Source organism: Heloderma suspectum, chromosome 2 (genome assembly GCF_057233095.1).
Source record: "Heloderma suspectum isolate Gila_16-S chromosome 2, 16-S_ref, whole genome shotgun sequence".
NCBI classification, from domain to species: Eukaryota; Metazoa; Chordata; class Lepidosauria; order Squamata; family Helodermatidae; genus Heloderma; species Heloderma suspectum.
The window spans coordinates 215,022,638-215,046,849 of record NC_139459.1 but is presented as its reverse complement, the minus strand read 5'-3'; the positions used below and the strand labels follow the sequence as shown (position 1 = coordinate 215,046,849).

The following is a 24,212-nucleotide window of genomic DNA, read 5'->3' as shown; positions in this document are numbered from 1 at the left end:
CCTCCCCGTCAGAATGGCGATGGGACTAACTAGCCTGCCTTGCTCATGCATAAAAGCGTCACAGTGCTTTTCTTCCCCATCAGAATAGTAATTTACTTCAATGGGACTTGCCACCCTGCTGTGGGGGAGGGGGGAGGGATGGCAGCTTCCTCCTCCCCCACCCGATTTATGAATGAGAAACAGCAGAGAGTGAATCTGTTACTTTGCTCCCCAACCCCACCATCCCCGCTGCTACTCGCTCCCTCCCTGGCTCGCAGATTACTCCAGAAAGGCAGGCTGCTCCTTGTGCCTGGGTGAAGAGGCTATAGAGGGAAGTGGGAAAGGGAGCCTCAAAAGGCCCTACTGCGAATGGAGGGAAAAAAGGGAAGGGGGGGGAGGGCACCCCCATCCCTTGACCATGTCATTGCCAGGTCACAGTCATGACGCAGAGGCACACCCAGGATTTAATGCAGTGGGGGAGGACGGGGCAAAAAGCAGCAGGACTGCTTGGGAGCCACTTCAACAGAAGTAAAAGCAGTTTCCGAAAACGCAGCTTTTCAGGAAGGAAGCTGCTGGTGGCTACCGATTGGAGACGACGTCATGTGATGTGAATGACCTCCAATTGCTCCCACTCCGCACAAAATCAACGGTGAAGCTGGCCTCCTGGTCAGAAGTGAAACAGCACCATCATCCTAAGTAGTCCCAGCCTCTGCGTGGTGCTGTTCCATTTAAACAGCAGGACTAGCATTCTGCTTGTAGCAACAATTGCAAGTGGGCCTTTTGAGCCCAGAAGGTTAACCTAAATAGTAGCCTCTTTCATTAAAGAGCAACTGTAAAGTAAATGAGAAATAGAAGCATAAATGAGAAAAAATGGTAATTAAATATACAACCAACTTGTTGATTTTTAAAAAAAAGGTGATTTAGAGGAACCAATACATTTAAATATAGTAAAGCAAAGCGAAGCAATTAATTCTTGCACTGAGGAGGGGGTTGGACTCAATATGGCCCCTGCCAGCTCTATGATTCTACAATTAAGGGACTGACAGAGCAATCCTGGTGCAGGGGGAAGAGCCTGTGGCAGAGGAACTGCCACTTCCTAAGCCCTACCAGGCTCACACTGGCTGGAGCTAAAGGTACGTGGGTGTTTAATTTCCCCTTCCTGTGGTTTGAGTGGGAAGGAAAATACCTAGACTAGCTCCCGGGAGGGCATAGATTTCCCCCTGTTCCAGGGGCATGTCGAGGGAACAAGGGGGCTTTGTATCTGGCAAACCCAAGGCCTTCCCCAAACTGCCCCTGACATGTCCTTGGAACATCATCCCCTTTTAGCCCTGATTGCCTTTGGAGCAGTAACAGTGGAACAGCCACGGCAGCAGAGCTTTCCACCACTGCTCAAGGGGGGACCTCCACAGCAGATCTCCTTCTCCGACTATGGAGTGGCAGCTCTGCAATATCCGATGTCCCCTGGGACTTCCTCCTAGGAACCAAAGGATTGCAATCTAATAATAAATGAACCAATTTACACAAGTCTTGTGGCTCCCCTCCCTACTTAAATATCTAATCCAGGATGGGAGAGCAGTCAGTATAAGCAGAAAGTAGGAGCAAGAGCTCCCCTTGCCCCCGTTGTAGTGGAGAAGGCAGGAGTTTGAACTGGGCAGGGCCTCCTCTGATGGAAGCTTAAGAGTCTACTTTGACTGACATGGCCCTGCCTCTGAGGTGAGTGAGAGGAGTATACTGTTTTGGGAAAACCTCCTCCACTGAGCAAGAAATGCCTCTTCTATTTCAATGGCAGGCATCACATTTTGAGACTGAATTCATTGGATGTCTCCATCAACATCTCATCTATTTTAAATGCCTTCATTTGTACATCCCTTGTGTTCGATATGAAGGCTACATCTGTGTACAAATCAGTGCCTTTCCCTTTATAATATACTTTGGCTCCCTGCTTACATGTAGTAAGTACCTCCAGGCAAATGAAAATCTGAATGGTAGCTTCAGGGATTCACTGCCTGAACCATTTGGGTTGCCTTGGCAATACCGACCAACATTGGCTACCACTGATTCTTGTAAAGCTGGCCATGCTGTTCCTCACCAGCAGTTACAATACCTTCAGTTCCTCCAGGTCGGGTCTCTCCTTAGCCACCACAGCGGCTAAGAGCTGGTCCTCCAGCCCATCCCTGGTGACCAGAAAGTTGATCAAGGTGCACTGGGCTTGCATCTCTGGTTTGTAGTGGGGGTTGAAGTACTTGGTGTGCAAAATGAGGCGGAAGTTGGGGTGGTACTCCACCTCCTTGTCTCCTATCTTAATGTACCTGGGGATTAGAGTTTTGAGAAGGCATGAGAGTACTGAACAAACCAGTATGGAAACCCACCAATCTGCCTATATCCTAGGCCAGCTTTTCCCAACTTGGTTCTGTCCAGATGTGTTGTAGTCCAACACATCTGGGGGGCACTAGGTTGGGGAAGACCAGCTTAGGCCATAGCTATTAGCCATGAACACAATTGCCATCACCATCACCACCTCCTTCTTTTATTTTAGCATGGATTCACTGTTAGGCTTTTATTTTGGTAAAGATGGTTCAATAAATATAACAGAAGAGCCAAGCCATACATGCTCCCCTCTTGTAACAAACTGGCAAAAGGGGCTTGAATACAGAAGACAGATACCTATGAGGGATATCATCTGAGAAGCTGAATGGATGAGATGAAAAATAGTGGAATAATGTCAACAACAGAGGCTGATTTGTTGACAGGATTGCACAAATGCCTAACCCCATAGGAGACACACAGTAGGCAGAAGAGGCTTCGTGAACAGTTAGTGGGAAAGTTGTGGTTGTGAGGGTGTCATTCCAAATGGCAGGGGATGGAGTAGGTTGAATTCACAGGAACAGTCAAAGTTCTTTTTTGTATGCAGGAAAGCTCTGCATTTTAAGAGTGTTGTTTTTGCTTTTCTGCGCCTCAGAATCACCTGAATTATAGATCCTCCTGAGGAATAACCGGGCGGGATCCAATGGTGTTGCATCACTAGTGCTGATGATGGTGTGCTGCGTAAATCAAAGCTAGCACAAGGCTGTAAGAGCTTGCTAGTGGAAAAGGGGAAAGTAGTGATTTGCTGCCAAAATTTCAGCTGGTCCAGAATGCTGCAGCTCGACTGTTGACCAGGGCCAGTTACAGGGAGCACCTGAGTCCCTTCTTACAACAACTTCACTGGCTACCGCTCTGTTTCTGGGCAGAATTCAAAGTGCTGGTTATGACCTTAAAAGCCCTGTATGGCTTGGGACCAGGCCACCTGAAAGGCCGCCTTCTCCCCTGCGAGCCTGCCTGGGTTTTAAGATCTTTGGGGAGGCCCTTCTCTCGGTGCCGCCACCATCAGAATAAGACTAATGGCAAAACCGGGAAGGTTTTGTGGCAGAAGCTGAGCTTGTGTCTATATGTGCAAGTGCACAAATGCCAGGAAGGAATGTGCAGACACATGCTCACAATTCCGAACCTATTTGAAACTAAGAGGAATGAAGACCAGCGCTCAGTTGATGAGTGATGATTGTAATCATAAGCATACTCATTTGGATTTGGGAATTAGTTCAATATGACATTTCCAGATAAGGGCTGGAGTAGCAACACTACTAATCTGGATGGATTATATGGGTGGATGATATGAGGAGGGCTCTGGATAGGAGTGAATGCTCCTTCCTTGTTCTCCTCAACCTCTCAGCGGCTTTTGATACCGTTGACCACGGTATCCTCCTGGACCGCCTGGAGGGGTTGGGCATTGGAGACACCGTATTGCGGTGGTTCCGGTCCTTCCTTCCCGGCAGGTACCAGAGGGTAGCACTGGGAGAGGAGGTTTTGGACCCATGGCCACTCACTTGTGGGGTGCCACAGGGTTCCATCTTCTCCCCGATGCTATTTAACGTCTATGTGAAGCCACTGGGAGCTATCATCAGGAGGTTTGGGGTGCGGTGTCATCAATATGCGGATGACATGCAGCTCTACCTCTCATTCAAATCTCCATCAAGGTTGGCCGTAGAATCCCTGTCCAAATGTCTGGAGACGGTAAGTGGCTGGGTGGGGAGGAATAAGCTGAAGCTCAACCCTGACAAGACGAGGTACTTTTGGTGGGAGACAAGAGGAGGCTGGGAGATGTTGACCTGGTGTTGAATTGGGTACGGATACCCTTGAAAGACCAGGTCCGCAGCCTGGGGGTCATTTTGGACTCCCAGCTGTCCATGGAGGCTCAGGTGTCAGCTGTGAGCTAGACAGCGCTGTATCAACTCCATCTGATACGGTGGCTGCGCCCCTTCCTTCCCGACCATCTGCTCCCATTGGTAGTACATGCCCTGGTCTCCTCTCGTTTAGACTACTGTAATGCGCTCTACGTGGGGTTACCCTTGAAGACTTTTCGGAAGCTGCAGGCGAGATCACATCACTCCAGTGCTGAAGGAGTTGCACTGGTTACCAGTTGTTTTCCGGGCCAAATTCAAGGTGTTGGTTTTGACCTTTAAAACCCTATATGGTTCCAGCCCAGCCTATCTTAAGGAGCGCCTCCAGCAACACCAGACAGGCTGCTTAACAAGATCAGCCTCAGATGACCTTCTCTCTGTCCCATCAGCCAGGACAGCTAGACTGGTGGGGATGAGGGAGAGGGCCTTTTCTGTGATGGCCCCCACTCTGTGGAACTCCCTCCCTAGGGAACTCCACCATGCCCACTCTTTAATGAGCTTCCGCCGTGCATTAAAAACGTGGTTGTTCAGGCAGGCATTTGGGGTGGGTTAGGGTATTTTAGAAAATGTTTTTATTGTAGAATGTTATTGTTTTAAACTGTTTTATTATATGCTGTACATCGCCGAGAGTGGCTGGGTGACCAGCCAGATGGGCGATTAATGAATTTAATAAATAATAATAATAAATAATAATCTGGGAACCCTTGCACAATAGTTTCTACTGGAAATAGCAAGGGACATAAGGAAATGGAAATATATGGGAAATCACACATTTCCTTCCCAACATGAAGAGCAGATCAAAGTAGGAAAGGGGCAAGCAAGACACACAGGTGGTACTGTTGTTCAGCAAGACCATGATGAAACAGCCACGGGATTGTTGCAAACAACCCCCCCCCCCCATAGCCCGTTTATCTTGAACTAAAGAGCAATTGGGCTATGCAGCCATGACTGAAAGGCTACCATCTCCTCACCGCAATTCCTCTTTGGAAAGGCAGGGGCTATTGTGGCTTTAAAGACAGTGGCGACAGCCAACTTACTTTCCTTTCTTTATGGTGTTTCGACCCAGCAGATGATCCAGCACCGGCTCCACAGACTCTCCAATGTTCTCAATGAGCAGCGTGTCTCCATCAGAAACAGCTTGTTCAATGATGTCCAAGTAGCTGCAGAACCAGATGATAAAGCTGTAAGAATGCTTTCGAACACAAAAATATTTCCTATCCTGTCCTGAGGGAGGCTGGAGACAGTTTGCACAAGCATTCAGAATGCTGATGCTTGCAGAGGAAGGGGGTCTTATGGGAGTCCAGGGCTAGGCTCCCCTCTGTTCATTAATACTGGCTGGGAGCATTTCTGTACCGGCCAAAATCCCACAACTTTACTGGGGCTTTCTGCTTCCATTTTAAATGCAGGATCATGATGGGCTCCCTTTACATGCACTTCCCTTCCCCCCGACTTCCCCTCCTTATCTGCTTGTCCTATATACCCAGACAGCTTCGGCTAATGGGCGGTATAGAAATGAAATAAATAAAATAAAAATAAATAAATATGTCTCATTATACAGCCACTAGATGGGGCTGTCTAGCTCCTCTTATTATGGGATTTCCTCTTTTCACAAGGGGATTCAAAGCGCTGTAATTTAATCCACTCTTAAAAAAAAAAAAAAGGGATAATAGTCATTTAGCACAGGAGACACCCTGGAGGTTGACAATGTCATCTAAAGGACCTGCAAACTTCTGTGAGTAACTAATCTCAATAGCAGGATAAAGGCCCTATGTGGAGAAGCCCTAGGTCTGGGCTGGGGACTGGGCAGAAGAGGCTTATTCAACTGGTCCCAATATACAAACAAAGGATATGAGGGGTGTCCCAGAACAGAATAGCTATGGCTCAACCTTTTCTGTCCAAGCCGGATGGCTTTCAGATCGCCTCCATGTTTGTTTTTAATCCATTTGATCCCCTGGAGCTGGGCATCTATAATGAGTGGCCACCGCTCTGTGTTGCATAGGATAGTTGCATTTTCTGTGGACATGCGGTCACTGGGGAGCCCCTGGTTGTTCCATGTGGCGATGTCTGCATCATCCGTTAGGAGACTCAAAGGGTCCAGCCCAGGAGTGATGGGAATTGGCACCTGCAAAAAAATTAAGAAATGGGTCTCACTCTGGACAGTCCATGCACAGATTGCTTTTCTCTGGTACAGAACTTTACAGCTGTCTACAAGAACTGAGCAGTACAGTCAAGTCAGACAATGGAACTGAATTCATAATCAAGGGTTAAAAACCCAACTATTGTTCTGATGCAGCTTGGCAGGACATACTGTAGATATTGTGCTTAATGTTTCTTCATTTAAAATTCTTATACCTTGCCCTTCCTCCAAAAGGAGCACGAGAGTGCTTTACAATATTAATAAAATCACCAATTAAACTAACACAAATATCATACTTTTGCACTAAAACAAAATAAAACAATAATAGTCTAACCTAACAACACCAAAAATCAATAAATCAGGAGCCAAATGCTTGTGTAAAGAAAAAGACCATTTGGGGGATGCTGGGAGTTGTAGGACATTTTCCTGTATAAATATGCATAGAATTGTGCCCTAATATATGTTTAAAAATATTCACGATGGGTTTTTGGGTTCCCTACCACCATCATACACACAAAATTGTGCTTTTTCTACCTTTAAGCAAAGTATCCGTATAATTTAGGCTAGGTGAACACCTATATGAAAATGAATCGGTGGGATATGAAAACTGGTGTCTATGTGTGAAGGTGATGACAAAGCTAGATGCATACATGAGTGGGTTTGGGACAGAAAGGACTAGGATTGGACTTAATGAAGAATAAATCAGGCGGGACTAATTGAAGGAGTCAGCAATAGGTTATGCTATAAACTGGTATAGTTATCATCAGGTTGGTGTCCCTCACAAAACAAATAAGGCAGGGTCTACTTGCACCTAAGAGGGCCTCAGATATCGGCTCTATGCTGGTAAGACTTCAGACTGTCTCTTAGATTAGGAACTGTGATAAGTACTGTGTTTTGAACTGAGGGGGTTTTGAACTGAGGTGAATTAGATGACTCTGTGCTTTGAGTCCATGGACTATCAACACCACTGGACTGGGGAGACAGCAGTTGGTAGCCTAGAGGCTATGTTTTGAACTAACTGGGACTAGGCGAGATTGTCCTCCAGCTGCCTCTGCCTTCTAAGGTGAAGTGGGTGGTGACAGAAGAGAGGGTCTTCTTGGTTGTGGTGCCCAATCTGTGGTGCTCCCAAATAAAGTAAATAATGCATCTCAAGGGCTCAGGTATTTAATGCCGGGGGTAGCTCAAGGGGAACTGACTTGTAGCTGGGATTGGAATCCTCATTCCCGGTAAATGCAAGTAGGGCTTGCCAGAATTCAACACTCATCCCCAAGTGCCTCTGGGACAGATTTACCTTTAGCTGATGTAGGTAAGGAGTCCAGAACTTGTCCAACAGTTCAGTCCTGTATTTTTTGGTAAAGTAGCCAACATAGGAAACAAACGCAGTAATTAGAAGCACATCCCCACACAGCGTCTTTTCCTGTTCGCGGAAATTTTCCACTGACTCGGCCCAACGCACGTTTTCTGATGCTAGTCCGCCAACCAGCCTGAAGAAACATTTCAAAAGGAGATGCGCCTTTGGTCAGCACAGCCTGGGACTCTGGCCAGCTTTGTCTTGGTACTAGGCCTGAATATTCCCAGAAGCAGATGAGTTCTCTGCCCTGGAACGCTGGCTGCTACTTAAGATAAGGGGTGTGTGTATGTGTGTGTCAATATCTGTATGCTGGCAGGTTTCAAATGTGCTCATATAAGTTGCAGAGGAAGGGGGGCTGGTTGGTCAGGATGAAGTCTCAGGGGTCCTCTCCATCAGCCCTGTTCAGGTTCTGAATCTGCCAAACTGTAAGAGCAAACTGGCTGAACCAGGACCGCTGGAGACAGCCCTGGCGGAGTGGTCAAGCACCTGTCCTTCGTTAAGGAGATTACTCTCAATTGTTGGACTCTTCTGGAAAGAGAGAGCCCTTTGGGAATCAGGGCTGCATTCCCCCATTCATCTCTCTCCCAGCTGTGGAATGGGATTAATTGGGTTCCTGTGTAAAAAAAGAACAATAAAATGCTGCCCTGAGAGCGTTTCACTCATCAAGGCAACCTAGAAATAATTTGATAGAGAGAGATAGAGAGATAGAGAGATAGAGAGATAGAGAGATAGAGAGATAGAGAGATAGAGAGATAGATAGATAGATAGATAGATAGATAGATAGATAGATAGATAGATAGCTCAAAGCAAGCAGCCTGTTGTCTGAAGCAGGCAAGATCAGCCTGAGGATCAAAGAGGCAAGAGTCTTGGCAAAAATCTTAGGGTGCGTGCGGTCCCCTAGAAATCTAATGGGGAGCAATGAGCTTTAGGACATTTGTTGGAATGTTGAGCTGTGAGCCTGTGCTCAGCCTGTATATTTGCAAATGAACATAAACCTTACAAAATGCCAGTAACGTGACAGCAAAGGGGGATGTGCATAACAGTATGATAGGCTGGAGGGCTCCAGCAGCTCTCCCTGCAGATAATTCATGTTCCTGGCACACCTTTTTCAAAGACACTTGGCCACCACTCAGGGCTGGTGACAAGGGCAGGCATGGTGGGGCACTTGCCAAGAGCCCACATCCCAGAAGCCCACTGACAGGAGCCCCCTGGAGTTCCTTCTCCTTTCCATCATTGCTACCTGCTTGCTCACCTGCCTCTCGCTCTGGCCCAGATAATGGGGTGGTGAGGAGGAGGAGCAGTAGGGGCCCCTGCCTGCTTGCTCACCGGCTGTCTGCCTGCCAAGCAAGCAAGCAGTAGCAATGATGAGAAAGAGGAGGAGGATAGCAGCTTGTGACAATGGTGGCGAGAAGCAGCCTAGCCCGGTGTATTCTGCCGCCTCAAGCAAGGTGGCTGGGCTGCTGCCACCGCCCGCTCACCCACTTGCTCAGCCGACCCACCTGCTTGGCTGGTCAGCTGGCTGGCCACTCCCCCACTTGCTTGGCCAGCCGGCCAGCCTGACTGCTCGCACCTGCCCACCCAGCTGCTCCAGCCTTGTGCCCAGCCGCAGGGCTTCTGCGAGAGAGCGGGGGGCAGGAGCAAGCGGCCAACCAGGCTGGCTGGCCAAGCAAATGATAGAGCAGCTGGCTGGCCGGCCAAGTGGACAGGGTGTGTGGGTGGCAGTGGCCGCCCACCCTAGTAAGAGGCAGTTGGCGGTGCACCCAGCAGGCTGCTCTAGAGAGTTCTGCTAGGGGCTTTCTTGCTGTGGCAAATGCCACAGCAGGAGAGCAGCTGGCAGGGCTCTCCAGAACACCCACTGGAGGCGGCGGGGAGGCAGTGGTGTGCCCTCCTGGCAGGGACATGGGTGTCTGGGGGCGGGGAGAGTGGCGCAATTGTGGGCGCATCAGCTGGCGTGATGGTAGGGCCAGCCATGGTGAGAGGGCAGCGACTGAGGGAGGGGCCCATTGAGAGTGTGTTTTGCCCAAGGGCTCCCAAAAACCTGGAGCCAGCACTGCCACTACTGAGAGATACTTTGCTCTTTTGGTGTGTGCTATACTCTGCCATTTCTGGTGTGGCAGTTTTGAGGGTCTTTTGAAGATTCTAATCAGTTCAGATCTCAATGTCCAGAGGACCCATAAAAAAAAACAGAGAGCACTGCTCGCCTTTGAACTAACAGCCTCCCTCCAAATTCTAATTGCAGCTTCTCTAAATAAACTATGCATCTTTGACTCATTCTCTCCCATGTAGCATTTCATTTTCAGGAAATGGTTCATAGCATGCTGGGAAGCATAACAAGTTTCTTCTTGCCAGCTGGGCCTTTCAGCCAGCTGGGCCAACCAAAAGCTTTAGTGCGGCATACTACAGATATTGAAAATACTAAGTGCTTTCCTCAGAATCAGCAGATTTTAAAACTATACAGAACGAACATGCAATATATTTGGGGCTCTGGCTTATGTTATTTTAAGATCCTCTACTATCATGTTGTTTTTTACCTTTCTGGAAAAGCAGTTTATAAAAAATAATAAATACTTTGAATCTTGGGATTTTGACAAGAAACGTCATATTCCCCACCCTGGGCTAAAATTCAGAACACATTGCAGCTTGATTTGCAAAGTACTTCATGCAGCAATTCAATGATCATACCAACAGCACAGTTACTGCCAACTTCTTGTGACAATGTTTTATACTGAATGTATTTTGGGAACAGTGGCCAAGGCATTTTAGATTTAGGGTGCAAAAGCTTGCTGGGGCATGCTGGGAGTTGTAGCATGTTTTTTTCTTTCTTTCTGTCTAAACATGCATATGATTCTGAGAGATGCAAATTTTTGCCTTTGTAGTAACTTAGGATTTTAACCCTGTTCTTTCTCTTAGAAGTTTTGGAAGACATAGAAATATGAAATATTGGCTCTCGTGGGGCTAAACTACTTGTTATACACGATATCCATGACTGAACTTTTGTGCCTCGTTTTTTTAAACACTGTACAGCAACATTTATTTTTTTATTACATTTATAACCTGCCTTTCCTCCAAGGAGCTCAAGGAGGTTCTCCCCTGCCTACAGTTTTATCCCCTCAAGAACCTTTCGGTATGTGTTCATTTTGACTGGGAAAATGTGGTGCGGAGTAAGTGTTAAAACACTCTTCTTCTCACTGCTGCTTGGAACAAATTGGCAGCAACCCATCATGACAATATTTCACATTTTAAAAAGTGAGATATCAGTCATGGATCAACTGTATAACATGTAATTTGGGTCATAGTGAAATAGCAAATCACGGTGGCAATCAGCCAATGTCAATAAAGAATACTCTAGACTCTATTGGATGACATGGCACCTGTTAGCCAATGATATTACTCTGTTAGTTGCATCAGCCTCTTGTTGGCACTTGATTTTCTCAGCTGTGGCCTTTTCAAATTCAGCAGTCAGGTTGGCTAAGTTGGCATTTAGATCCTTTAAAACAACAGGTTTGCAGTTACTTTTATGAACACTCTGAAGTTGCTTGCTACAGAAGTTAACTGATGCGCACTTCCTAGTTATTTCAGTGGGGCAATAGGCTGATACAAGGTGCTTCCAGACAAAGCTTTTATCAGGCAGTCACCCTGCCTCATTCACAGAATGTTATGGCAGTCCAGACACCAACATCTTCCACACTCTCCCAGATTTTCCCTTCACTTCTTCAGTCTTTTTCCTTACTGCAGAAACCCATCAAGGAAAAAAAAAAGATGGAATTGCAGCACAATGCCTTTTGATTGATAGCATCCTACCTTCCACCTGGAAGCACTCACAAGGATCTGTGCCTCTGGCAGCATGTGGAAGTTGCTGGAGGCTGCACCTTAACGACTCAACCATGTGAGTGGGGCTGACTGTGTGGGTCTTTTATTATTTATTTATTTGTTCGATTTGTATACTGTCTGCTTCCAGGGCAATTTACAATCATAAAACCAAACAACAAATTAACAAAACAATTTACAAAACAATATCAAAATAATACAATATTAAACATTACAAACATTTAAAATATTAAAACATTAAGGAGCCAGCAATAAAATTATTAATTAGAGCAACAGATTAAAGATTAAATGCCTACTTGAAGGCCTTAACCAGGCGTCTAAATGTATGCAGTGATGACGCCAGGCGGATCTCCCCGGGAAGGGCATTCCATAGATGGGGGGACCAATATGGAGAAGGCTCGTTCCTTGGTAGCCACCTATTGCACCAATGTGAGGTGAGGCACCCAGAGAAAAGCATCTGAAGACGATCTTAGCAACTGGGCAGGAACATATGGGAGAAGGCGCTCCTTCAGATACATGGGTCCTAAGCCATTTAGAACTTTAAAGGTCAGCACCAACACTTTGAGTTGGGCCCAGAAATTATTGTAAGGGTTACTGAAATAATTTATATGAAGGGCTTTGAAAACAGTAAAGTGGTATATAAAAGCTAAATGGAGGGAGCAATCCTATGGACACTAGTCAGTGGCCATAGGATATCTGGTTTTCCGGAAACCAACCTCAGAGCCCGTGCTCTGTGGTCAGTTCCCGGAGAACTGACCTCTCCCTACTTCTGTGCTGCCTTGGAGGTGGCGCGGAACAGCCCTGTGCTCCACGGTCGCAAGAGGAGAGCGGAGCGGCCGAAATGGGGTGTTCCTGGAAATGCCTGTACGACACATCCAATGTGTCGTACAGTAGCCTCCTCCCTCGCTCTGTCCTCCCACGGCTAGACAGCCACAATGGGCTGTCTAGCCAAAAATGCAGGGCAGGAGAAGTGCAGAGGGAATGATCCCCTCCATGCTTCTCCTGCCCTGCAGAGGATAGGCGGTCACCTCTGAGTTCAGAGGCGGCTGTCTATCTGCATAGGATTGCGCCTTCAGTCTGGTAACAACAGACATGCAGTGTGGCATTTCCATACATCACAGAAAAGTAGGTCACTTGCAGATGTACAGCTACATTAAAAACACACACACGCATAGTGCATGTCTGTTATTGCTAGTCTTAATTTAGCTTTTATATGCACCTGTTTTCAAAGCCTTTCATCTGAATTATTTTTGTAACCTTTACAGTAATTCTTCATGTTTGGAAAATATTCAGTTGGATCCAGGTTTAGTCATACTTAGAGCAGACCCATTGAAATTCATGGGAAGTTAGTCACGACTAACATAATTTCCATGGATTTCAATGGGTCTTCTTTGACTAAATCTGGGTCCAACCCATTTATATTGCAGAAGAGATCAGAGGCTGTGAGAATAGTGGCTTGTCTAATGCCAATAATGAGAAAAGGCTACAACAATTTTTACTTTAGAAAACAGGTGACTAAGGGAGATATAATCAAATTTTATACAATCATCCATGATGTGGGAAAAATGGAAAGAAAGAAGCTTTTCTCGTAGGGTTTTTCTACATGAGGCTTTTATTGTTATTCCTCACTCATGGTTGTTTACAGGTGCTTTAGATGACATTGAGACACTCCAGTTTTGCTTCTGTTTTTTAAGAGCATTTTCATGGGGTTTTTTGGAGTGGGTAAGATGCAGTATTTCTTTTTCATCCCAAAACAAAGCACAAGTCCCCACTCGTGTAATTGTGTTATTCAGCTATACCACTGTGCCACCTAAAGGTTATGTAGTGGAAAGTATGGAAATGCAGGAAAGGAAAAGCTCTTTGTGTAGAGGTCTGATCTTAATTTTGCGACTAAACTGGAAGTAGATTCAGCAGGTTGACAGCCTTGTCTAGAAAAGCTCATAATACTAGAACTTGGGCTAATCAAATGAAGCTGACTGACAAGATATTCAGGACCGACAAAAGGAAATAATTCTTTGTACAGCATATAGCTGGTTTATGGAATTCACTGCCATGAGATGTGGTGATGGTCATGACTGTAGATGGCTTAAAAAGGGATTATAAAAAATCACAAGAGTTAAGGCTATCAGTGGCTACTAGTCATGGTGGCTATATGCTGCCTCCAAGATCAGAAGCGGTAGGTACGATACCAGTTACTGCAGGACATACAGCAGGAGAGGGCTACTCCCATCATGCCCTGCTTGTTGGCTTCCTGGAGGCAGCTGGTTGGCCACTTTGGAAAAAAGTGGGCTAGATGGACCTTTGGTCTGATCCAGCATGTTCACCTAGTCAGTTCAAATCTCATCCGAGTCATGAACTGGGGACTTCCTGGCTCACAGATCATACACCAGCTCTTAGTTTGCACAGACATGGGGGAATGTCACTTGCACACAATGACTTAATTCTCTAACTCACAACCAAACAATTAATGCTCCTGCTCAGTGTCTGTTGTGAATGCCAGTCAATGGGAACAATGGCATTTGCTTGGATGGGATGCCTGGGGCTCTGGCATTTTACCCAGGTGAGGTGAGGGCTTACTTACTGCAATCTTGTTTTTGATCAGCGTGAGTTTTGCTTGTGCCTCTGCCAGTTCAGCATTAGCCTCTTCCAAGGCTTGCCGCTTGGGTGCAACATCGCAGTAGACTTCATAGAAACGAACAATGTTTAGGCACCAAGAACACAGACCAGCTGCAGCTGTGGACTTCGACTGTATAAAATCTGGATCAAACGTTGGATCGTTTTGAAATGGTCTGCAGAGAGGTGGTTACAAAGCACAGTTGTACTGTGGGTAGCAAAAGCACCTTTAACATCTACAGCGGTACCATACAGTTTATCACCTCTACATACACCCCCTTCCCTGGCACAATTTTAATCCCCACTGTAGTGTCCTGAAAAAGAGGTTTAAAACTCTCCACCCAGCGTGCCACGAAGGGGATGAAATTCAAGCCCTCTTCCCTTCTCAGTTGAACTGCACTGGTTTGCCAAGGAGAGGAGAGAAGAGAGCCCAGTTTTAATCACCTTCATGGCATATTAGATGGAGCATTTTAAACCTCTCCCTCCAGTGCACATGTTTGTTAAAAATTAAAAATGTGCCAGGAGAGAGATCCTGTGTCCTGATCTTAAGCCAAGGGTGGGCAACTTGTAGTCCTCAAAATGTTTTGGCCTACAGCTCCCACTAGCCAAGGTAGCCAATTGTGAGGGATGATGGTAGTTGTAGGCCAAAAATCTGGAGGGCCACAGGTTGCCCTCCCCTTCCTTAAAGGGCTGTTTCTCTTCAACAGGCTGAGACATGGAGCAGGGCCAGTGCTGCGGTAGTAAGAGATGCAGTTTTAAAGTATTTTCTATTTACTCAGGTATTCATCCCCAGCTTATAACCTTGAAAATGGTGGGTGTGGGCCCTTAGAGAGGAGAGGCCTTGGGTAAAACGCTCTGCTTCTTCTCGCCTCTGATCCAATGAGTGGACTGCAGTAAATTCTTCTAGCGTAAGAACACCAGTTTAGATTCTCCTTACTTAAATGCTTTCAAGCAGGCCTCTGGAATGTGCTCCTTGTCATATTTCTTCAGAGAATCCAGGAAACTGTCCACTTTGCCCATCATGCCTTTTGCTGCTTTCCAGCTTCTGTCCTTTGGTATCTTGCCACCGGGAGCTGTGAGGATCATTACAGCTGCTGTCACATTAACCACAGCTTCTGGAGGAGACCCAAAAGATTTCAGTTCTGTCAGATTGTTCTAGAAAGGCAGAAAGAGAGACACAGAGAGAGTAATTTTCCGGGTAAGTCACGGCACTTAGCCACAAAATTGCAAATGCTGTAATAAAGAATAAAGTAATACAGTTCATTGAGCAAAGAGCCCAAATCAAGCACTCAGCTGAGCTGAGGGAGATGAGAAGACAGCAGGGCCATTCCACTAGCTGTGCTGAGGATCTCCCTCATGAAGGCTCCTTCCCCCTCAACTGTTACCACTACCAGCTATTCCAGCAGGCTAGATAGAGAGCTTTTCTACATGAGGCTATTAATCAGCTGTTAATCAGCTGCATCTACTTTCTGTTTCATCACAGAATTGAGAGCTGAACTCTACATGAGGAGTGTTTCTTTTCCTGCTTTTCCACTGCATAACCTCTAGGTGGCACTGTGGTATAGCAGAATAGCACAACTAAACAAGAGGAAATTGCACTTTCTTTCGCTTTCACAATTAAATGCAGCATTTCCCCCTACTCTAAAAATACTTGCTGAAAGTGCTAGTAAGACACGGAAGTGAAACTGGAGGGTCACAACATTGTCCAAAGAACCCGTAAACAATCATGAGTAGGGAATGATGAGTGCATGATAAATGCCTCATGTAGAAAAGCCCAGAGGCAGATGAGAGGGAGGGAAGGGCCATTCCACCAGCCCTGCCAAAGGAATTAATTCTTCCCCTCTTCCCTCCCCATTCCTTTTTCCTTGTGTGTCATGTCTTTTTAGAATGTGAGCCTGCAGGCAGGGACTGTCTTATTTAATTGGCTATATGTAAACCACTCTGGGAGCCTTTTTGGCTGAGGAGTGGCATAAAAATACTTCAAATAAGTTAACCCATGAATAAAATGAAATGTATTATTTCCTCTGGGATTTTGAGTTTTTGGCAGGGTGAGCAATTAATAGGGTAGTGGAAATGTCAACTCAGGAGGGGCTGTATGGCAGGGGTGATATATGGGAGGCATAGAAACTTGGGAAAGTTTTCCATAGGCTCCTTCTCCTCACAGCTCCACTCTTATTCATGGATATGGATAATGTCTTAAGCTGCAGAAACTCACGCTAGAAGTGGCCTGGGGTTCTTGGAACCCCTATCAGCTTCAGGCTAGCACAGGTCCTCAGGTTTTAGAGTGTAGTATTTTGGGACCAGACATTTAATGCAGTAATTCAGTGGCATTTTCCAAACATTAAGATAATTTATGCAGTGTCAAAATATATGGGGGGTGGAGATGGTTCCTGAGAGGGGAATCAAGCATCTGCAATCCTACTTCACACCAATCATTGTTCCACAAAAACAGAATATACCACATTGCCAGCTGAAAATGCCCAAGGATTTTACCTTATTGAGAGTGTCCAGTGCTTCCTGAGCAGCAATCAGCGCTGGTTCAGCTTTGGCCAAATCTGTCTCGCAAGCCCTTTGCTTTTCTGTTACATTCTGGGGACAGGAAGGTCCAAGAAATTATGAATATTTAACAAAACTGCCTATGCAAATGGACGAGTGTTATGTTCTACCCTAGCTTTTAAATCCTGGGGTCCATATCACTTTAAGCTCCCCTTAACACTTCTGTTTCAACAGCAATCCTGAGAATGAAAGAAGGAGAGTACAAAAACTAAGTGTCACTTGGGAAATGTGAAGAAACAAGTGTCACTCGTGAACGTGGCCCTGGTGGGCAAGCTCGGCAGCCTGGCAGTAGAAAACCCTCAGTAGAAGGGAGAGACTGTGCTGCTAGAAAGATGAATTAAGGCAAATTGCCAAGAACAGAAAGGCAACCACTGCACAAGCACAAAGTAATGGAGGAGATGGTGGCTCTGACGTGATCGAAGCATCTCTCCTCTGTCATGAGCCAGGCTTGCGTGTGGTGGCCACATGGCACACTGCCATTTTCAGTGCTTTGAGACAGCACAGATGAAATGAGTTTGATCTGCAGGAAACCGTACTTCCTATTGTAGCTAAATTATGGAAATTTGCACTATTTTTAATGTGATTTTGCACTGACAAATTTGTCAAGAGGGGCAGTCTTCATCGTTCGTTACGAAGCACCCCTGTTTCTCGGTACTTACCACATTTTATAAAGGATTCCACTGCAACCCTAGACTTTTATGAAAACTTGGCTGGCCCCACTGAAAACTACTGAGTGTGTGACACATGTAAGTAATTAACAGTTGGATAATATAATCCCTATGTGGTTAAGCAAAAGCTTCCAGGAATTAGAACTTGCCATGCAGTTCCTTGGCATCTTACAGATGGAAAATGCTTCTCAGAAATGACCCTGGTTCTTGCAAAGATGTCCTTGTTCTTTGGCTAATTGATCCCTTGCCCTTTTCTCATCTCCTGCAATATATGTGGCTGTCAATTCAACATCAGGAAAAACTTTTACCTACCGTATTAATGACCTGCACTTTCAACTCCTCTTCGTCAGCAATTGCTTTCTCCCTGCTAACTTTCTCTGTTTCAATCCCCACCACTTGGATCAGTTTGTCGGCATCTTCATTCTTATGCTTGAGCTCCAACTCTTGAACAGCAAGTTTGGCTTTCAGATCATCAACCTACAAAGTCCAGCAGGAAAGCAAGGTTGAGCTGAAACATGGAGTATGCATGATGTGGTGTAGCGTGAGCCAGCATGGTGTAGTGGCGAGAGTGCTGGATTGGGAACTGGGATATCCCAGTTCTAGTCCCCACTCGGCCACGGAAGCTCACTGGGTGACCTTGGGCCATTCAGAGACTCTCAGCCCAACCTACCTCACAGGGTTGTTGTTGTGAGGATAAAATGGAGAGGAGGAGGATTATGTATGCCGCCTTGGGTTTCTTAAAGAGGAAAAATGGCGAGATATAAATGTAATAAAACAAACAAACAAACAAATAAATGTGTTTCATGTCCAGGCCCAATGCCCCCATTGTTGCACCCCCCATGAAATGCATTGCCTTGTTTTGTTGTTTTCCCAAGGATTTTTCTTTCATCTCAAGAAATGGGGTGAAGATGCCTTTACTCTGATTTAGCTTCATGATATCACTATATTGCCACATCTGATTGGCTATGAGGCATCATCAGAAAGCCCATTTGGAGTGAAAACTATGCTTCCTGCTCTCACTGATTTGGAGTTGTGATGTAATCATAAGCCAAATCTGGCTGGCTGTGTGATAGCATGACATCATGTTGCCTATATCATCCTCGATTGCCTGGGATCATTTCAGAGAGAAGTCCTTGCTTTAAAAATGGTGCTAAAGCTGCAAATCAAGGGAGGGGTGGTTATGTGAACGTTTTTGTTCACCCCCTAAAATCTCTCCCTCATCAAAACTTTTTGAGGGCAAAAATTCAGGATCTCCCTAGCTAACTTCCGATAAAAGGTAAAGGTAAAGGTGTCCCCAACCAGTCATGTCCGACTCTGGGGTGTGGTGCTCATCTCCATTTCTAAGCCGAAGAGCCAGCGTTGTCCGAAGACACTTCCGTGGTCATGTGGCCAGCATGACTGAACACCCAGGTGCACGGAACGCTGTTACCTTTCCTGCCGAAGCGCTACCTATTTATCTACTTGCAATTTCTTGCTTTCGAACTGCTAGGTTGGCAGAAGCTGGGACTGAAGACGGGAGCTCACTCCGTCACGCAGCACTCGGGTCTCGAACTGCTGTCCTGCTGACCTTCCGGTCTGCAATTCAGCGTCTTAACCACTCCGATACATCATAGTATAATAAGAAATTAATTATCCCAAATGGTGCTAGTAGGTATTCAGAAAAGAATGAAGAGAAACCAGGGCCACAGAAAAAAGGGAAGAATGAACGAGCAGGATTACTCATGAGGCAAATCCTAGTCTACCACTTGCCACCTTCTCCAGGGCCCCATCTACACAGAGACACTTTCTAATGCAATTCCAATTAAAAGTGGATTTTTAAGAAATGGATTTTGCTCCTTCCATGGCACACGGAGCCAGGAAGGTGGTGTATACATTGTCAAAACCCCACTTTCATGGGGAAAACGGCACCTGAAACTGCATTTGTTGGGGTTGGGTGGGCAGAGTCCTTCAAGTAGAATGGAACGTCATTGACTGTGTAGGTGCGGTGCAACACATGAGCGGGGGCTTGCTCCCCAACCCTCTCTCTGCTCCTGTGCTCAGAGAAGTGCAATTGAAGGCAATGAGGTACTTCCAAGTAGACATGCTTAGCCCACTCGTCGCCTCATGTCCATCTTTTCTTGGCAGGAGTAAGGGTCACTTGGGGGCAATCATTTTTTAATTCATTGAACTTCTGCGCACCTCCAGATGAGCAAAGATTTAAAACAACAAGCAAAGGAATTCTCTTGACCCCAATCTCTGCTCCCATACTTGGTAAAATGCAATTGAAGACAATGAGTTACTTCCAAGTAGACATGTTTACCCAGCTCCTCTCCTCGTGTGCAACTTTTCATGATGCAACTTTCTCTTCCGCCTATCAGCGCTGTTCCCCGCAGCCCACACCGAAGCCAATCAAGGCCACACAGGCTTCTAAACCGCACTGAAGCCTCCATGAGGGGAAAATCCAAAGCAAAATGACTTTGCATAAAAATGCCTTTTCGGGCAGAAAAAAACCACGATTTAAGTGGAATGGGGGTAATATCATCTGCCACAATCGCCTGTGAGGTGCAGCAGAAAGACAGGTTGCCATCTGTAACTGTAGTTCTTTGAGTGCATCTGTGCATTCACACATATGGGCTCTGCGCCTGCGCGGAGCCTCGATTCGAGAAACTTCTAAAGCTGGGGAAATTTTGGCGGGAACCCTTCCTCCACCGTCCAGTGCACATATTCCTAGCAGGTTCCCACCTCCTCCCTCAGTTCCTTGAGACTGACATTGCGGCCTTGTAACCGAGAGAAGTGTACACTTTGGTACCCAACACTGAACTCAAGTATGACACCGAAGTGGGGACAGTGGGTGGGTTGTGTGAATGCACTGATGACCACTCGAAGAACTACAGTTACAGGTGGCAACCCGTCTTGCTTCTTTGTGGTCTCTCCATGCATCACAATATATGGGCAATTAACAAGCTTACTCACAATGGAGGTGGGTCGATGTCCTGCTACCATATCGATGAAAGGACAGCACGACCAAAGGCACAGTTGGCTCTTGCCCGAATGTCTAATCTGTAATGCTTGACAAAGGTGGATGGTGTCGACAATGTAGCTGCACGACAGAGCTCAGGAACAGAAACTCCTCTGTCAAACGCGACAGACGTTGCTATACCACAAGTATAATGAGCTCTAATCAGGGCAGAAAGCTTGAGTCCAGTCAATTCATACGAAAGCTCGACAGTCTGGACGATCCAGGAAGCAAGGCATTGCGCGGACAGAGGTCGACCCTTCCGCTTACTGCTATAACAGACAAAAAGACGAGGCGACAGTCGGAATTGTTCAGTCCTTGCCTTGTAAAAGGCCAAGGCACAACGCACATTGAATGTGTGCAAGCCAGGTCGATTCTAAAGGAGTAGACGGGGAGGCAAGGAAAGATGGCAACACAACATCCTGATTTAAATGCAACTCCAAAAAATCTTGGGAAGAAAAAACTGGGTCAGGTCAAAGCACCACCTTATCTTGATGGAATTGAAGATATGGCTGGTCAACCCTGAACACACAGAGCTCACTAGTACGACATGCAGATGATATGGCGACCCGAAATGCCACCTTCCAAAAAAGTAAGCACAAGTCCACAGTAGTGAGATGCTTGAATGGTATCGTAGAAAGTGCTTTTAGCACGGCCGATAGACTCCAGCTCGTTACCGTAAAGTGTAGTGGAGGTGCTCGATTCCTAATCCCCTTCAAGAATTTTTTTGCAGTTGGATGTGAAAAAATGGAAAAACCCTCAGCTAGAGGGTGAAATGTTGAAATGGCTGATAAGTAAACCCTAAGAGAGGAAAGTTTGAGTCCTTTCTCAAGAAGTGAAACAAGGAAATGCAGGACGTGATGCAGTGAGCATCGTCTGGGATGGAAGGACTGCTTCCAACTGTGGAAGAGGGCTGCTGTGGAGCAAATGCCACAAAAGTAGCCCATTTCTTTGAATAGGAACATTGCGTAGATGGTTTACTTGCAGCATCGAGTATTCTCTGCACCCCATCGGGAATCACAGGATTGTCAATCACCTGATTCTCCATCCAAGCTGTCACGTGAAGAGTGGACAGATCGGGGTGTTGAATCTGACTGCACTCTCTGGTGGAGAGACGGAGCCAACGGTAGCCGCCAGTATCGACCTTGGGCCATTTGCATTAGAGAAGCAAACCAAGGCCACCACAGGGCTATCAGGATGCAAGCTGTACTGTCCTTTGCAATCTTTGCCAGAACCCGAGTCATTAGTGGGAAGGGAGGAAAAATGTAAAACAGAGTCCCAACCCAAGCAAAAACAAAGGCATCTCCCATGGAAGACCTGCCCCGACCCACTCTGGTGGAGAAATGATGACAGATTGCATTGTTTGGTGTTGCAAATAGATTGATCTGTGGCATTCCCCACTGCTGGAAGGGGCTGCACAGAACTGTCCTGTCCATGTCCCACTCGTGGGATAAAAGATGGGGGCGAAAGATGGACACAGGCAGGCAGCTTAACCTTTTCTCTTCTGGTTGTTTTTCAGCTCAAAATCTAGTATGAGTTGTTTATCAATTTGCAGGGATTATTAGGCAATTGATTAAATGTGGTTGGAAGATGCATTGGTTGTTCATCTGGAAAAGCCTTTAGTCATGTGTGAATAATTAAGTTCTTGAGGGAGGAAATGTCTTTAGCTAATCTTGAGTGCAACTTCACAGAGGGCACTGTACAAAATACAGAACATTTGCATTGTTCACAAAACCTCAGTGACCAAAATATAGCATTCAATACATTTGATAGCTAACTCTCTTTAAATTTGATTCAAAATAACCATCCACTATATGGCAATTGTGGGCAGCCAATAACAGACCCAAGCAGTGAGCTTGGAAATGTCACTCCTGTACAACAAAAAAGTGCTCATTCAGTTATGTACCTGTGAGGCAGTACTCTGGAGTTTCATTAAACCATTCTCCAGCCTCTCAATTTTGGCAATAAGCTCTCTTCTTTTTTTAGCAAGCAGGTTCTGGTATAGTTTGATCTGTTCCAAGAAGGTCTTTGGGGTGGTATAATTATAGCGTCTCTCAGTGGTCAAGTAGATCTTGGACATTTCATTGACGGTTTTGTGGACAAATGACATAAACAGACTGATGGAGGTCTTAACACCAGGCTGCAAGAGGGACCATAAAATATCAGGTAGTCTCATAAAACAGTGGGTGATTATCAGAGATGTAGTGAATTGTCAATAAAATTAAATTGCAATTGATCCTTACTAGTTTGTGAATTTAGTTTTATGATTTTTATAAGCATGTTTGTTCTCAGTTTCTATCTGTATTTCTCCTCCTCCTTTTTACTATTTCGAATCTGCTCATTTACCTAGTATTATTGTCATTAATTTATTACTTTATTATTCAGTTGTTGCAGTTTCATTGACTGTGATGCTAAGCACAAAGGGAAGAACCACGCATTTCCACACAGGCAACTATGGGAAGTATGAGCAGTCCCCTAGTTCAGCATCCCCTAACCTGATTGATGCCCTCAGGTTGGATTTGGACCCTAACTCCCATCAGCCTCAGCCAGCACGGCTAATGGTCAGGAAGGTTGGGGAAGGGCTGCCCTAGATCATAGCCGTTATTTGCTACTCGATAAAGCTGCGCTTGGTTAAATGATGCAACTGGATGCCACACAGATAGCAGTGAAACATCTCATGTAAGTTGCTCGACTTTGCTTAATGGTTTCTTCAGCCATTTTGAAATCATCTGATCATTTGAATTGACTTGATCCATTTTGGTCACTTCAGCACAGAGGAAGAACAAATTACATCCACCAAGGCAAGTTACGGATGGCTCATTTGAATTAGTTTAGATTTGTGCGGCGCAGCGTCTAATTGTGTCCATGCGGCGGATGAAAGGAACAACAGGCACCAACTTGAATGGGTTATTAAACTGGCCACAACTTTATAGATTTGAACAGGATTGGTGGAGACATAGGGCATGGATCCCCCATCGGGCAGCCTGCCTGCTGCCTGATATTCCTTCCTGGCCCGCCTGCCAGGACCATTGGTGATGTGCGGAAGGGTCAGAGGCCCGCCACGGCGCAGACCGCTAATGTGAACCCTTTCTCTCCACCCTGGATGTGGCACACCTGCAGCCACCACGCTGGCCTGGTCTTGGTGCCTAACCCACCCAGATCCCATAAGGGGATCCAACTGCAGGAAAGCGGGGAGCCCAGTCCTGCTCTCCCTTCCAAACTGATCCAGCCCAATGCTTATCATGCCCCACAGAGCTGTGACATAAACAATACAATCCTACCAAGAGAGCACTCAAATAGTTCAACTTATTTAAACACGGACTACTCCTGCAATGAGGAAGGCGAAAACCCTGCCCCCCATTCCTTGCCATTTAGAAGGCAGGTAAAATTCCTTCCCAGCCCCGTTACTGGCGACTGACTTCTGTCTATTGCAAGATCTACTATTACCAGGTGTGGCTGGGTGGGTAAGCCGGCAGCAACAAAGGCACCAGCACACACAGGAGTCCTCGCTCTTTTATAAACTGTGAGAGGGAACTGCCTGCCGCTGTTCTCACCGGTGGAGACAAGCAGCCTTTTGATTGGTTCAGCGCTCATGCTGAGGGCCGCTGCTGCCCAGGCTCTCGCCAGCTCCCTTCCTTTCCTGCCACAGGACCTGTGCGTGCTCACAATGGCGGCTCCCCGGTAAGCGGGGAACTGGGTTTAATAAAATAAGCAAACAGAGCACTTTTGTCCAAACTTGAACATTGAAGCCATATTGTTTCAGTTCCCATTTTATCTACTTCTAGAGAGCATACTAACTTCACAGCTGCTGTTACTGGGACCTTCAATGTTAAAATCAGGGAATGCAAGTTGCTGCTTCCTCAAGAGT

The 24,212-nt window shown here is 46.1% G+C and overlaps 1 protein-coding gene across 1 annotated transcript in view; it reads right to left on the bottom strand.

The window, feature by feature from the left end:
- Positions 1 to 24,212, bottom strand: part of DNAH17 (dynein axonemal heavy chain 17) — a 117,688-nt gene that overhangs the window by 16,133 nt on the left and 77,343 nt on the right. The window contains exons 56-65 of the mRNA XM_084837750.1: positions 22,251 to 22,484; positions 17,662 to 17,826; positions 16,619 to 16,714; positions 15,063 to 15,280; positions 14,094 to 14,301; positions 11,056 to 11,171; positions 7,625 to 7,817; positions 6,083 to 6,318; positions 5,234 to 5,356; positions 2,084 to 2,288 (exon numbers count right to left, since the gene is read on the bottom strand). Coding sequence (XP_084693876.1) covers positions 2,084 to 2,288; positions 5,234 to 5,356; positions 6,083 to 6,318; positions 7,625 to 7,817; positions 11,056 to 11,171; positions 14,094 to 14,301; positions 15,063 to 15,280; positions 16,619 to 16,714; positions 17,662 to 17,826; positions 22,251 to 22,484 — 1,794 coding nt within the window. The remainder of the gene's footprint in view (positions 1 to 2,083; positions 2,289 to 5,233; positions 5,357 to 6,082; positions 6,319 to 7,624; positions 7,818 to 11,055; positions 11,172 to 14,093; positions 14,302 to 15,062; positions 15,281 to 16,618; positions 16,715 to 17,661; positions 17,827 to 22,250; positions 22,485 to 24,212) is intronic.